Raw genomic sequence first — 15,660 nt, 5'->3', positions numbered from 1 at the left:
TACTGCAGTCTCCGACGCAATTATCAGTATGGTTGTTGTTGTTTTTTCCATGAGAGATTGTTTTCCACGGACAATATATTTCCCTCTTTCGACTGTGCTCTTTTCGCACACTTGTACGCGCAGGTTTGTGCGCTGCCTTTGCATCGTGTGTTCACCGACCACGGCCCTTTTAGCATGTGGATTTTGACGTCAAGCATAAGGGAGGGGCCAGGGCAGGGGTAGCTGTTCTCAGTGCTGATTCTAGGCGCGACGAGGGGTTGACTGCAGGAGAGAGTTGAGCACAGGGCTGAGATACTACAGCATCCTCCCCTCTCTCTCTCTCCTCGTTTCTCCTCTCCACCTCCTGTCTACATCACCTGGAGAGGAAAAAAAAGCACAACGAAATGGTTTGTTAACGAATGTGTGCGATGGATCAATAGGAATGATGGATACGCTTTTCTCCATACTCCTCGTCCTCTTGGCTTCCCATACCCAGTTGATTGCCACCGCAGACAGGAAATTCGGTAAGTTCATTCATTTGCCACTCTTAATGTTTGCACATCAACATGCACAGGCAAGAGCAACGCGTTTGGGCGTGTTTCTCAAAGTACGCTCAATCTGAGCTACTGTCAATATTGAATTCATCGATTAGGGAAACGCTCAAAATAAGATTATCGCCTACCTGAGTAGATTTATTGCAGTTCCGAATGTTTGGCTACAGAAACTTTGAGCAACACGCATAAAAGAAGGCACCGCACAACGGAGTGTTTGGAAAACAGTATTCTTAACATTAACATTTGAATAATTATTGCAGACGGAGTGCGGGAGTCCTCAACATTTGTAATCGTTTAAATTGAAACATTTTGTTGCGGTGGCATTGGACATACGTGTAGACAGCTACAAACATTCCACGTTGTGTAATCTCTTATTTGACTGCTCATCTCAAAATACCTGTGCTGGCATATAAAGCCTTTTAATGATACCACAAGGAAGCATTCACGGCCACAGTAAAACGTGTATCAAATGCATGCCTTCTGTGTTGTGCTTTTTATGTATATGCTCTTGTGTGTATTTGTGCGTGTATTTATGTGCGTTCGTGTTCTGTTTGTATATATACACAAACAGAACACGAACGCACGGATATATACGCACAAATACACACAAGAGCATATATATAGCCACGTGGATTTAGCAGGAAATAGAAAGATTGCGGATTTGGTCACTGATGGACCATGGATCACTTTCAGGATGAAATGACCGTCATCACCGTGGCTGATTATATAATCTTGGTGTTCTGTTTTCGACGTGGCATACATTAAAGGCAGGAAAAAAAAACTAATTAGAAAGACAGGGTGCATCCTTCAGTGTCAATAGCTATCGACGGTTCGTACACCTTCTTTGTCAATGTTCTAGTAAACCTGTGCGTTCCGCACGTATGTAGCCTATGCCCAGGTACAGGTCGTCTTTATTCGCTAGTTTCTAAGAATAACTGGTTAAATTTCTCAGCTCACTGACTGTCAGCCAGTTCCCATCTTTCATGTCTTGGACACAAGTCCCCTACGTGGAAAGTGGATACACTTTTATCTTTGGCTGTTGTGCCTCATCAGCCTGCTCTCAGGTTCCAGAACGCATTGCCTGCGCGTGATTGTTTTCCATCTCTTTTGTTTCTGAAAATGGTTTAGATTCTTAGGTTACTCTCTTCACCGCCATAAAGGATTTCATGCTCCGGCTAGAGTCCGTTTGGCTAAGCTGATACTTTAGGTCTGAATAGCTTTAAGCCTTAAAACAACCGTGCTGAACAAGACATTAACTGCACCATGTAGCTGTGTGTATGTTTGAGTTATTTTCTATTTTTAAGTAAGGAATAAGCATATTGGATGTTTCATATTGCTGAATATGACACGTGTGTGTCAGGTCAACATTTAGTATGGATGTCTAGCCTATATGTAACAGTGTAGAGTATTTTGTAAAAACAGAATTAAACTCAAGCATTATGTTGGCACCAGGGGTCAATGATTTACTGTCTTTAGTATTCACAAGAGCTGGATTACCTCTTGTGTGATTCATACTAATGTTTTCTCCATTTCTCTCTCCCTCTCCCTCTCTCTCTCTCTCTCTCTCTCTCCCCTTTTGTTTCATTTTGTTTTTAAATCAGTCACTTCTTGAGGAAAGGGATGCAATTCTCTTTAACTTGTTTAAAAGTTTTTACCTTCTTCAAAATCCTGCAAATATGCATATAACGTACTGACAGTGTGCAGGAGATGTCAACATGTGTCACACACATAATTGACATATTTCAGATGGTTGGAGGGGATGACATATATGTAAGCTTATACATTTCAGAGGATGCCATCTGAGAGAATAATTAAGGTGCTCTTTTATTTGATTCTAAATGATCATTTTTTCAATACATACATAGCAGCTTTGCTGGATTTGGGTTCTTACTGGAATATTTTTTGAGCTTTTATGTGCAAGCGTGCATGTATGTGTATCTACGTTGTACACATATGTTTGAAGGAGTAATTATTTTTAATGAATTCCTTTGTACATTGTGCACCACCATTTCAAACCAACCTGATTGGTGTCACAATGCATCTAATATTCCCTGTGGCTTTCCTCAGATCAATACAAATGCGGAGCACAATGCCAAATCTGTCTAAGATAACAAAAAATGTTTGCATCCATAGATTTGTATTCAGAAACTATAAATGCTGCTGTCTTGGTTGAAGTCAACAGTATTTCAATATGATGTGATTAATAAACTATATCAAGACTCATGATGTCTTATTCGCTTTGCAGAGTAAATCCAGCTGCACACTGTTGAGCTTATTGACTGCTTGATTTCACTCCTGGTTACCAGGACACTAGGTTTCTGCCCAGAGGTAATGCACTGAGAATGCTGAAGCTTTCCTTGGCATATAAAAATGACTTTAGTGGTGAATTCATTTTTTTTTTTTGTTTCTAGTGGTGTTTCTCCTGGCTGAGGCTTGCTCAGAAATGACATTCCCTGCTGTTCAGAGATGCCACGAGGGCAGCTGCCTAGATTTAATGTGATTTGTTGTGAAACTTGTGACTTATTGGGTTACTCTACCATATATTTAAAATGTAATATGCTGTTAGTGATTTGCTTAATGATTATAATGTGTAATAACCTAGATGAACTTTAAATCATGTTGTGGACATTACCTGGCTCAGGATATCTACCCTTCATGTAAACTCCAGAATCCATAGCTCGACCTCTGCTGACAGGTAGGAGGGATAAGCAAGCTATGAAGTGAGATGGAGTACATTCAGTTAGAATCAAAATTTTAAGAAATGTGAACATTTCAGTTAAAATACAAATTGCTTAACTGTTTCAGGATAGCCATCTGCACATGCTTTGAAGGTGGAAAGAAACTGACTTTTTGCAGGGTGTTGTAAATAAGGTATCCATTCATTCCTCCATTCATGTATTAGAGAGTGGGGTTGTCACATGCTGATGTCAGAGTGTGTAGAAGAAGAAATTTGAGATTTCTCTGCCGGGAAACTAGTTCCTTGCTTTCCAGCATGCATAGCTACTATACAGCAAGGCAAAGAGCAAGCATATTCACTAAGTTTTTTTTGTTAAGGTTTCCCTTTAATATGACCAGATTTAAGGAGCCTATTTAATTTATGGAGGCTATTATCACAAGCCTCTGGCATTTCTTATCTTTTACCAGTCTGGACTGAAAGCAGACATTTGAAAATGTGTGGGTGCTTCAAATGAATAATTTCTGAGTACACAAAGTTCATATCTTACCGGTTAAACCTACTGCTAGCAGAAGAGCCAAATCTGAGTCTTCATTTGCCCTAATTGAAGCATCTGCTTGTGTTTGTTCCTCTCTCAATACCTGGTCATGTATGAATTTAGTATGGATATGAGGTCAAAGGCCCCAGCTGCCTGGCCAGGTTTTGTTTTCCACTTTTAGCATGTGTTGTCAGCAGCAGTTGCTAAGGTACCCTCTGCCTCAGAGGGCTAATCTCAGCTTGGATTAACCTTGTTTTTTTCAGTAGAGGTGACTGTGATATCTAAGGGTTACCCAGCTGTTTGAGTGGGACTTCATGATCCAAAAAGAATTCAAATGTGAAGTGACTCAGGTGCCCTTCAAATCACCCTGTTCTACAGCTGTTGTGTGATGGACTAAAGTCTTCCATGAAAGTAATTTTCTGAAAACAGCTTGAATTTGTACAACTTGACAAAATATGTGAGCTTCTCGATGTGAAATTGAATCATAAAAACTGTCTATATATTAAACAGTTTAATATTGCTGCTATGTCTGATCTAGCCATTTATTGCATTGTTGCCAGGGATGGGAAAGCTGTTGTTAGAAGGAATATAATCCTGATGTATGTGATTAAAAAGTAACATTCAAATCTGGATTCGGTCTGACATTCTGCGTTATAGAATTGCTCCCTGGACCAGGCTGATGATTAGTGTATTTCAGTTGTTCACTGTTATGGTGCACTGTTCTGCTGAGCATTCCAGCTTCACATGGATGAACTATCACCGGTACCTATAAAGAGAAAATGGAAGTGGTTGTTGATGCTGTGTAATACTTTCACCCTTGAAATATAAATGCATATTCGTTGTCCAGATGTAGATCACAGCTTGTGATTTCTCATGATGTTTGATCTTCTCACAGATGAACTGGTGAGAGATACTATGATGATCGACACAAATAAATAAGTGTACACTCTGAATATTCAGCAGGAACACTGACACGGGATTGGAATGAATGAATGCGGGGGAAGACTGTGTTTGTCAATGAAATGCACAGTGACAGTTCTGTGCGCTGGAAGACAGCGATATGTTCAGCCAAAGAGTAGACACTGTGGAAGAGACCCTGGGCCTCAGTAAGATGCCAAGCTGTTCACTGAAAGCATCCAAATTCCAAATCACATCCCAGCTCACAGCAAACCCCCCCTTCGGGAGTTGGCAGGGAGCGGTGCTGTTGCGTCCAACATGCAAAATGCAGAACCGTTTCATATATCAGAGACAGAATCCAACTCCTCTCGTAAAAGGCTTGCATTTTTTTAAATCCGGTGGGGTTACTCCGCCTTCTAAATGCACATGTACGTCACAAAAATCACAAAAGCATTAAGTCTTTTTTGTACACTTTATGAATAGAGCTAGTAATACTGCACAGAGATCTCTAGTAAATAGAACAGCACACAGGCAGTTAGAAATGACTAGTTAGCTATGACTGTAAATAAAGACCAGAATTCCTATGGGAGATCAGTGGTTAAAGAATAGAAATTGCATTACTATCACTGATATGAGTATTAGTCATGATGTAAATACATATTTACTTACAAGTATGGCTTTCCTCTACTCTGAAACTGCATATTATACCATAAATTAAGAATACTAAAGGTCATCATTGTTTGCTTATCTTTCCATCATCATAACAAGAATCATCTTGTTGTGGGTTGATGGAAATAGTATTATTATAGAGTAATAGCAATATCACCAGAAGTGCAAATTTCCCTTGCAAAAAAGACAAGATGACTCATTGGGATTATAATATTTGGTGTGGAAATATGTGTAATACCTGGATGTGCTTTTCACAGAGGAAGAATATTAAAAGATTATTTGAGCTTCACATGATAAGTGAAACCATACATAGCCAGATGGCTACAATATCTGTTGTAGAGGCAGTCACTAGTTAGCAAGCTTACCGTTAAAATACATCGCAGCTAACTGATGTTAAAAAGATGCCGGTTAGCCGGCAGATTAGCTAATGAAGTCACTCGCCATGAATGTTAATTCACATTGTGATTGGGTCATGTGCTAGTGTTTTTGCACTTAATTTTGGTCGTGCAAATATAAAAGAGCACAGAAAACCATGCTTGCATCAAACCAATGGAATGTGGTAGGGGTATAACAAAGTCATTTGCTTTTTATGACCTGTATTTTCTATCCTTGGAAGATCGCAACAAGCGTAAAAAAGACTCTGCCTTCCACCTGAATACTGATGTTATCCCAATTTTTTAATCTATGTTCAAATTGAGAAACAGGAGAATCACAGAAACAGAAGATTCTCATACCTTTCCTCTTTGATTGCTGTGGACATTTGTAATGTTATGTAAGTGACAGTGAAGGGAGAAGAAAGGTCATTTGTGATGTACCATGCCATGTTGTCATGACTAGTAACAAGGATTTTAACAGTGTAACAAGCGCAGAGAACATTCAGGTGGAGGCGTAGCAGTCATGGGCATTCATCATGGTGCTCAGAGGCTGATTAATGTTATAATACCTGTTGTTTCTGCTATTGATTATCACTCCGGTCAGCGCTATATCTACAACAGAAAGGAAAAAAGATTTCCTGTCATACAACAGAACATTTATCATGGCAACATGACAGAAGTGCAGTGCCTAGTTCACCTTTTCAGAACTGTCAGCAGATGTGGGGTTGTACTGCATGTGTAATGAGACCGTGAGATAACATTGCTCCCTGTCAACCTTGACATTTTCCAATCTGTTTTACTTAACAACTGCAGGATAGTACAGGATAAAAGGCCTTGACTGTCACACACTCTTTGGGAAGGTTATAGCTGGAGCTGGCTTCTTAAACCTGTACTGGGCCGTGCTGGTATCACTAGAACATATGAGAACATTAACTGAAACATAACTGAAATATCACTTCTAATATGTGTGTAGTGTATTTTCAAGGAACAGTGTCTTTTACCAGTACTGAATTACTACAGTATTTGAGTACCTACCCAGCACAAACGCTCTGCTCAAAATATGGGTGGGAATCATTGGTGCTTGGTAAGTAAAGTTAACCTTTGGTGGTCTATAACTGAAAAAAATGGCTAGTGCATATACATTTAATTAAACATTTACTCAAATTTGAAATGGTGTATGGCTCAGATATAAGCAAGAAGTAGGAGAGGATGAGGGCTTACAATTATATTTATAATTGGCTTTAAACCTACTTTTGATTGATTCTTTTATGATTACTAAGCTTTATTCAGTGGTTTTCTAATTATAAAAGCTTGTAAAATGCTGTTATCCTCTAAACATGTATGTCTTGATGCACCCTGTGCATATTTTTACAGTCTTATGTGCTCTCACTGAAAACTGCCCTTGTTCTCAGCAACAGTGGGTCACGGAAAGTAGATCAGTTTATCAGGTTTAGTTGGGGCACTGAAAAGTTTAGGAACACCTGTGGATTGCAGTCGCTAGTGTTCTGTGCTAGCCTTCCAAATGAGAGCAGCTGTGTGCCAGTTTGCTGCTTTTGTTGGTGGCAAAGACCCAGTTACGCTGCCAAACAGGGGATATAGTGGAATATCTGAATCATGAACCCAGTCACAGAAAAGGTCACGGCCGCTCATTGGAGGTGTGTGTTCCCATAGCAACAGATATTAACATCTTTAATTCATGTTGATTGTTATGTTGCCTCGAGTCACGGGCGCACACAGCCGAGTCAAATCTCACCTTCGCACGGTGGAGGAAGCGCAGACGGCAGCTCATTAGCCGGAGACGCTGGCATCTGCAGCAGCATAAACACTTTTGACATTCAGTGCGCACCTAAAATGAGCACACACTACAGTTAGGGGGGAATTGCTGTCTGAGGTTCCTTGGTGAAAACATCTGAGTGGACTACTCCCTGCACTGACAGCTCTGTCTGTACATGTCGTGCATCGAACGCAGCAAGCCCCTCGCTTCCATTGCCAAGACAATGGAAACCCAAGTCTTCCACAACTGAAACAGTTGAGATCATATGGTGTAATAATGTAAATTCAACCGTATTTCACCTATTGTCACTTTACCCTAGATTGTCACAATCTAATTTATAGTATGTCACAAACTGAATCAAAGGGATCTTATATTGATCTTCTAAGTATAATGAATTAATCTGTGTTATTCCTTTATGTTATATTCAGTTAGTGTAATTTACATATTTTTGATCTGTTGACAGAGTGTCTTGATAACTACATTAATCTGTGTGTCCATGAATCAGTATCAGTGATCTGGTTTTAAAATAGGGTATGAGTCACAGTTCATGTTTCCCCAATACTGGCAAGTTTTTGAGTGTAACTGAGCAAGAAACCGCCCTTGTTCTGTTGCCTCTAGAGCTGTCAATCTCACCAACTCATGACCTACTTCCATTTGTGTTAGTGAGAGGGACACAAGGCCTTAAAGTTAATTGTAATATCTGACTCGACTATACAAAATTGTTGTGTGAAAGATTTTAAAAAATGTATTTCGTATAAGAACAGGATTACGGTGCGTTTGATCCATGCACAAGAGACTGAGTTCATGTCAGCCAAGCTGTCACTCTATTCTTAAGAGAACTGTCGTGCTCCTGGATGGAAAGGTTTATGTAAGGGCCATCTCTATATTTAGAAAGAAGAAAAACATTTCAATTTTGGAAGTTTCAAAAGATTTTCGCCTTAGTGCCTTAGAGATTATTTTGTTCATACCAAGAGAGTAATATCTAGCAAAAGATTTCCTCATGGCCACTGTAAGTGAAAGACAAATACCAAAGTTTAATATTACACCGTTAAAAAAAATACATGCTTTAATAAAACAAGTCAAAAGTGTCAAAATGCACTACATCTATACAGAGCACATTACTTGGTGAAACAAGCAGCATTTGGAAGCATTTGGTACAAATGCTTACTCACTGCACCTTGAATATCAGACACCGGCTGGTTTAGGATATTGGAAAATCACTCTCCCTAGACCTACCGCGCGGCACCGCAAATCAGGTCACCACACTGCAGCTATTTTTAAGATGGCCGTACTTCATTTAGACTTTTGGTGGCTGAGTAGAATATTCTGAAAAATTCATTTGTGTGGGGCTAGAGTGGTTTAGAGTGGAATTAGCTGGGGGTATGGTGCAGGCTGCTTGTAGCCTTGCAGGAGCCTGGTGTGTCCCATCTGTAGTGAATAAGCTTTGCATGAGTCACTCCGTCAATGTGTGCTCTTTCATTAAAAAAAAAAAACCACACACATGCATAGCAGCCAGTGTTCATAATATCCACAGTAATCTGACGGGCTCAAAGTATGGAGCTAATTCTGTTACATCTTTACATCTTCCCTAATATATCTTGAAGGTGTCAGCTCTGTTGTGCTGTGCTTTTTCATTGGTGACTTACATCTTTAAGTTTCATTTGGCATTGTATCAAATATGAGTTGAACATTGCTAGCAATAAAATTTAGCATAACACAGTTGGACATGTTGAATTTTATATGGATAAATCAGTAGGGTTGTAGTGTTTCTTGAGGTGTAACACCTAACTTCTGTCATTTATATGACTAGCTGTATAGAAATTTGTTCTCTGCAATAAAAATAGTCACAAACAACATGCATGCACACAAGTTCTTGACGCAAGCAAAGATCTCCTGTAGAGAAAACAGTGCCAAGTGTAACAATTCACGCTGCTGATAGTACCAGCTGTCCTCTCATTTTCAGGACATTTTTATGATAGTTAAATGGAATACCCAGTTTCATATGTCCATTTTTTAAAACTTGCAACAGATATAGCTTTCATTCTTTTGAATAGGTCCAAACAACAGATTTCTTACGAAACATCCAAAGCTGTTTTGTTCTGTTTTTATTACCAGAACCTTCCACCAAGCACTTAGTATTACTGTTTTACTTAAACGTGAATGAATTTGTTTTAAAACGTTTTCTCTCTTCCATTTAAATTATGTTGCACTTGGAATTAAATGGTGACTTTGGAGATTGCTCCTTAATTAAATTTAACTTTCTCATCTTGCAGAGAAACCCAGAGTGGAAACGGTGTTATTAATTTGACTGTTTCTGCCTAACATATTGGCTGAAGTGGCTTCACTCCCTCTCAGTTGTGAATGTGTTTCATACTGGCATGTACATGATTAAGGAGAAAGGTAATTAATATTGAAAGCTGACAAGCACTCGCTGAAAATGCAGTGAATTAAACGGGAATAATTAGACAGTAACGTCAAGCGTGCGGATATAATTGTCAAGTGATGAGTAGCCTGCCAGGGCTGGGCGCTGCCTCGGAGCAGTGGGCGCCTGCTCTGCTCTGTGTGACATAGAGCAGGCAGGTTGCTGTGACGCCAGTGTGACGTCAGACAGGTGGGCCTGGGAGACCGCGAGGATAATGAGCTCTCTGGGCTTCCTTCCTCCCTTTCATCCCCCTGTTGCACGGCTCTCCCAGGGTCGCAACCCCCCGATGTCGTCAGGGGAGACGAGTTTAATGCATCCAAGCTATTTATAAGATAGCTGAACACTGTTTGGTGAAATAGGCAGGTTTGTTTGACAATGTCCTAGTAAATCAAATAAACTGTACTGCATAAATTAGCTTACTTTCCAGTAAAAATGACATATCAGTGGAAATATATGGTTTGAGGATGAAGTGTTGTACAGAGCTGTATGGGGCTGTATTTTTAATATATTCTTTGCCTTCCTATGTTTATGGATTCAGTAAACAAACCAGTAGAAGCTAGACTGACAAAGGATGTGACATGACCTGATAACAAATGACCCAATATCAAATATTAGAACGTAGAGGGCACATTCTGTTTTTGTTTCTGGAAACAATAATCAGGGTGTAAAAAACCAGGTCAATCAGGTGAGATAAGCCATCCGTCATAAATGGATTGATATGGGATTTTTTTTCCTGATAGAAGCTATACTGATGTCCCAACATGATGGTGTGTTAACAGTACATAATCATTGTGTAGTTGTGAATTTTATTTATGTCTACAGTATTTAGTTTAATTTCCTTCATATCGGAAGTTGCAAGGTTACATTTAAAAAACCTTGTGAAGGATCAGGGATAACCTCCAGGACAATTTCAGAGATGCAGGGGGAGCACCATTCTTCCTTACCTGTTTGTGGACAGGAGGCATTGACATCTCCCGGGATGGTTGCCCAGTGAAAATGCCCTTGGGGAGCACATATACATGCACCTTGGCAATCTCAGCCGGCTCCTAGTAACGGCTTTTTGGCTGCAGTCCTGTCATCCGGGCACTGCTGACCTCATCCACGGGATGAGGAGGCGTGTCGTTATTAACTCCACAGCGGGATGAATGACGTGCCGTGTACGTCAGGCCATTGCACAGGCTCCACCTGGCTCAGAAAGCTGAGATATTTATGTCAGTCTGACATCACTTTCCTCATCTGCAATTCAAGTTAATGTTTTGCTGACTCACTAAATGTATGAAGCTCAAGGCAAAACTGTTTATATAATGAAAGGAGGAGGTTGTGCATCTCCCACATTGTTGATGAATGATGCCACTTTATCCATAATTGTGTAATGGATGACATTTTATTGTTCATTTCTTCAGAGCCATGGAGAACAATTTCTTTCATTAAATGTGGAAAAAGTACAGACTATAATGTACTCTTCTTTTTTAGTGACTTGTATCCCTAATGCAACTATTTAAATGCAATATTTAGAAATCTGACATGATTTTGTTGATATGACATCAGATTAAGGTTGGATATTTACTGTATGGCACAACTTTCATATTACAACAGGTAAGATGATAGAGAGAGCAAACCTTTCACAATATGTTGTGGGTTTTTTAATAAACCTCCCTGCACTAAGTGATTTGTTATTTGCTATGTGTAATCATTATGGTAATACATTACATTACATAATACTGTTTATTTGAGTTGAATCTTTTTGAACAGTCTGGACACTTCATGCTGATTGGAGTGGCTTGAAACCAAGGGTCACATAATTTTATGTGGCATTTATTTTATTTTATTTGAACAAAATTATCTTAATTGACTGGTTAATTTTTACTGGACAGGTTTGTTTTATATTTTATTTTACTGTAACAGAGTAATATTGATCTGTTGTGAAATTTTTCTTCGCAAATTTTTTCTTCGCAAAGCCACATATTCTTGCAAAACATGTTCATTTTATTAGTTTTATTCAACAAGTACTAGCTACATAATCAGATAAAGTAAGAAAAACTTGTCACTCTGATTTGATATGAATACAGTCTGCTATGTTCTTTTGGCTTTAACAGCGACCTGAATTTTGGGGAGACCTGGAGTTTCATAAATAAAATTCTCAATTTTGCTGAAGGCATGTATTGTTTTTCATCTTGCCTCACAGCAGGCAATGAACAGTTGTTCAAATGAGCACAGTCCTGTTGTATCATTTGCAGTTATGAAACCTAAATGTAAATGATGCCTTTCCGCAGAAAGTTTGTTTATTATAATCAGAACTTAGGTGGAATCCTTTGGGGAACAATGCGTCGGGAATATACTGAGACCGGAATAACAAACATCTCCAAAAAAACTTTCTGCTTTTCTCCTGTCCTCATTACCATCATTAGCATTTCTCGTGAATCCCGCTGTTATCATTATTCGACGGCTCAGCTCATTGCCGGCGCCCACGCGCCACACACTCCAGTGATCCATTTTCATCACTGGAGTGCACCCACCTTCGTCACCGCCAGGGATGAAAGGAGTCTGGTGGCATGATGCAGTCAGCTGTGCCTGAAATGCTGAGATGAATTACCATTTCAGAGGCAGAGAACGGTATCAAGTATGGAGGGGGAACTTTTAAATGATTCAGCAACTGACGTAATAAGTGCTTTGTGACTCTGTGCCTTTTCGCCGAAAGTGTTCATTAGAATTTTTTTTCAAAGCCTCAGCACAATTACACTTGGGCAACCGGGGATGTTAAAGTCTGGTATCAGCAAACAGTAAAGTTCTGAACCCCCCCCCCCCCCCCCCCCAAAAAAAAGAAACCAAAACAACCAACAACAACAATGCAATTTGTTTTTCAGTGATAAATGCCTGGTGGTTCTATTGAACAGAGGCTGGGTATGACTTCCCCTGTGTGTGAGTTACTACAACAACCTAAGGGTACTATTTATTTCTGAAGGGGATTCAATTGCCTTAAAGTGCATAGTGTTGATAGTTTAATTGCCACCACTTGCTTCCACATACACACACATGCACACATGTACGCACACACACACACACACAATGAATTGGTCTGCATGTCTTATCTTCAGACATACTCTCCAAGTGATCATTCATCAATTTATACTGTGTGAGAGGATACAAATTATTTTCAACTTGTGTAAGAGCAAGATTTCAGCCTCAAATGGTGGCAAATTGTACAGCTGTATTGGTTTGGAGGTGGTGAATTAAACAGCTTGTCACCACAGCTGAAGCCGGAGGACTGTCGACCTGCCTACCTCCCCTCTGTCCTGCAGCAGCGTTAGATTTTACAGCTCCACTGTCCTTCTGTCCTGTTATCTCAGGCCCTGGTGTCACAAGGACACCTTTGTATCCCAACATAAATCTGCGAGAGTAAACACAGTCTGTTCGGTTTGTGTTGCTAATCCTGCCAGAGCTCGAATCTGGCTGCAGTTGAAAAGGCCTGGAGTGCCTGTTCTTACAGCCAAAAGGTCAAACAGCGACGTAGAGGTGCGGCACACCAAAGTAACATCCGACATTAACATCTGGCGTAGAAAGAATAGTTTCATCCGCATATCTCAGAGCAGGTCACCGTTGCTTCTAACTGCTGTCAGACAGGGATCCTGTTAGGACAGACTTCTTAAGCGAGATTCGTTTGTATATGTTGTACATTGAGCATAAATCCTGCCATAGATAATAGCAATAGCAACTGCAACAGATAAACAGACCTCAGCGAGGTGTGAATTCAGACTCATCAGGAAGTCACTTAAGCTAAAAGGGCATCACCACCTGCCCCCTCGTCTGAGGCTGTAAATCCACGGCAGAGGAAGAGATTTACATGAACCATTCAAAGTGGCATGCAATCAGACCTCTGGTGAGCACAAGTATGAAATACGACCCACAGGACCTGCAACTGTAAACTGGTTGCTGTCTCTTCATAAATCAGTCTGGAGCACCAAGTTTCCTAAGCATTAATATTTATACAGTGGAACGTGGTTGTCAGCCTTGAAATATGAGCCTGTAACTAGACAAAGGAAGCTGACTAATTGGAAATTTATAAATAGCCGTGGTGTTAACATTCATGCTGGAAGCTATGTGACATGGCATGGCATTGCGGTTGAGTGATTTGAATATTCGTGGCAACTTAGTTATGATCAACCTTGTTACTGCGCAAGGGTTTTAAGGTGATTCATCAAAAAAAAAAAAAACATTCTCTGCCACTAAACTGTGGACAACGCCACATACACAGGACATGTTTTTCAAGGCTTGGAGAATAAATGAAGGATGAAGCGGTCCCTGAAATACAGCTGGAATTTGGAATCATCCTCTCAGAGATTGAAATCAGAAAAAAATGTTCTGTCTCAAATTGACTAAATTAAATCTGTGTTGCACTTCTGACATGTTGTGCACAGACCAACAGCTGGACATATGAAACGTTTACTGGCTGGCTGCTTGGTTCACATCTTAAACCTGTTCAGAAAATAAGGAGGCAACATTGCAGAGCACTTGCTCCATGAGAAACAGCACTCCTGTGGGAATGTCATGTGTGCAGAGTTTAAAGATTTGCAGTGTAACTGCAAGGAGAACAGGCATTGCTAATCTTTTCTTAAATGCAACCTGACAGTCTTAGTGTTTGCTGTAAAGTTAATTGACTATTTTCTCTCCACTTTTAGGCTGCTTGTTTGAGAATGGGCTGTGCTCGGCATATGAGACCTGCAATAACGGTAAGCTGAATTTATGTATACTATGTCTATATCAAATCCTATATCGTATATTTTGTATTGACTATTATATGTGCAGTCCACTAAGGAAAAGAAGGAATTTGCACTGTGGTGGCAGCTGTTTAAAGGTTAATGTTATCAGTTCTTTTTATTTCATTTAAACTGGGTGATTTTTGAAAACACCAGTTTGCGATATTTTCTGATTGTTCTCTGCTATATGCAGCCATCACGCATTGGAAGTGAAACAGGAAAAGAGTAAATACCTGCAATTCAGTCAAGTCAGTTCAATATAAAGTGAGTGACAGAAAGCTCAGAATGAACCCGGTCGCTCAGATAAAACAAAGAGGGAAATGTGAAAGCACACAGCTAATTATGAAATCCAATCCTTTGCTCTCTTCCAGCGTGCTGGTTAAGGAGCCTTTCTGAACAGAATTCATTTGCTCAGTCATTTCCTGCTTTTGAGCAGCCTCCTGCATCTCACAGCATGGTTTCTAATTTGTGGTAAATGTGAGTGACATCGCCTTGCGCAAAGAAAAACAAATTCATGAATGACCCATTCCGGCCTGAGGCAGTTCCACGTCAGCTGCGGAAGAGATATGTCATGTTTTCGGGGCGAGAGGTGCTTTTTTTTGTTTGCATCGCCTTGAAAAGAGCTATGCCAACTGTATTATTAAAACCAAGGTGTGGCTTGACACTGATGTGTGGATGATATTTTTTTCCACAGGGGGTGCTAAAGGTTAATGTATTCCCTGTCTGTGGAGTCTCTAAAAGAGATGTTTATGGGAATATTCTGAGATGCTGTTTATCTCCAGAGCTTGTGTCATGCATAAGGTTCCATTTTGCAGACTAATACTATTTCCTGAGCTGCGGTTGTGTATATCAAGTCTTAAACTGAGCTATAAAAATGAAATGTAACATTCATTGCTTTTCTGTGAATATATCTCGAGATTCTTGATGCAAGTGAATTCACACCTCTTGTAGTGAAGCGCTGTTTCCTAGACATTGTGTATTCAGAATACACAGTGTTTCATCCAAGCCTACAGCATTTGTTCTCT

At 39.9% G+C, this 15,660-nt stretch overlaps 1 protein-coding gene across 2 annotated transcripts in view; it reads left to right on the top strand.

Annotated features, from left to right (window-relative positions):
- Positions 1-251: 251 nt before the first annotated feature.
- The window catches only part of ptprn2 (protein tyrosine phosphatase receptor type N2), a 189,893-nt gene continuing 174,484 nt past the window's right edge, over positions 252-15,660 (top strand). For both annotated transcript variants that reach the window (XM_036521610.1, XM_036521609.1), the window contains exons 1-2: positions 252-503; positions 14,558-14,608. In XM_036521610.1, the coding sequence (XP_036377503.1) occupies positions 422-503; positions 14,558-14,608 (133 nt within the window). In that variant the 5' untranslated portion in view covers positions 252-421. The remainder of the gene's footprint in view (positions 504-14,557; positions 14,609-15,660) is intronic.

Source organism: Megalops cyprinoides, chromosome 2 (assembly GCF_013368585.1).
Source record: "Megalops cyprinoides isolate fMegCyp1 chromosome 2, fMegCyp1.pri, whole genome shotgun sequence".
NCBI lineage: Eukaryota > Metazoa > Chordata > Actinopteri > Elopiformes > Megalopidae > Megalops > Megalops cyprinoides.
Note: the sequence above shows the minus strand (reverse complement) of the source record. Positions and strands in the feature narration are given on the sequence as shown.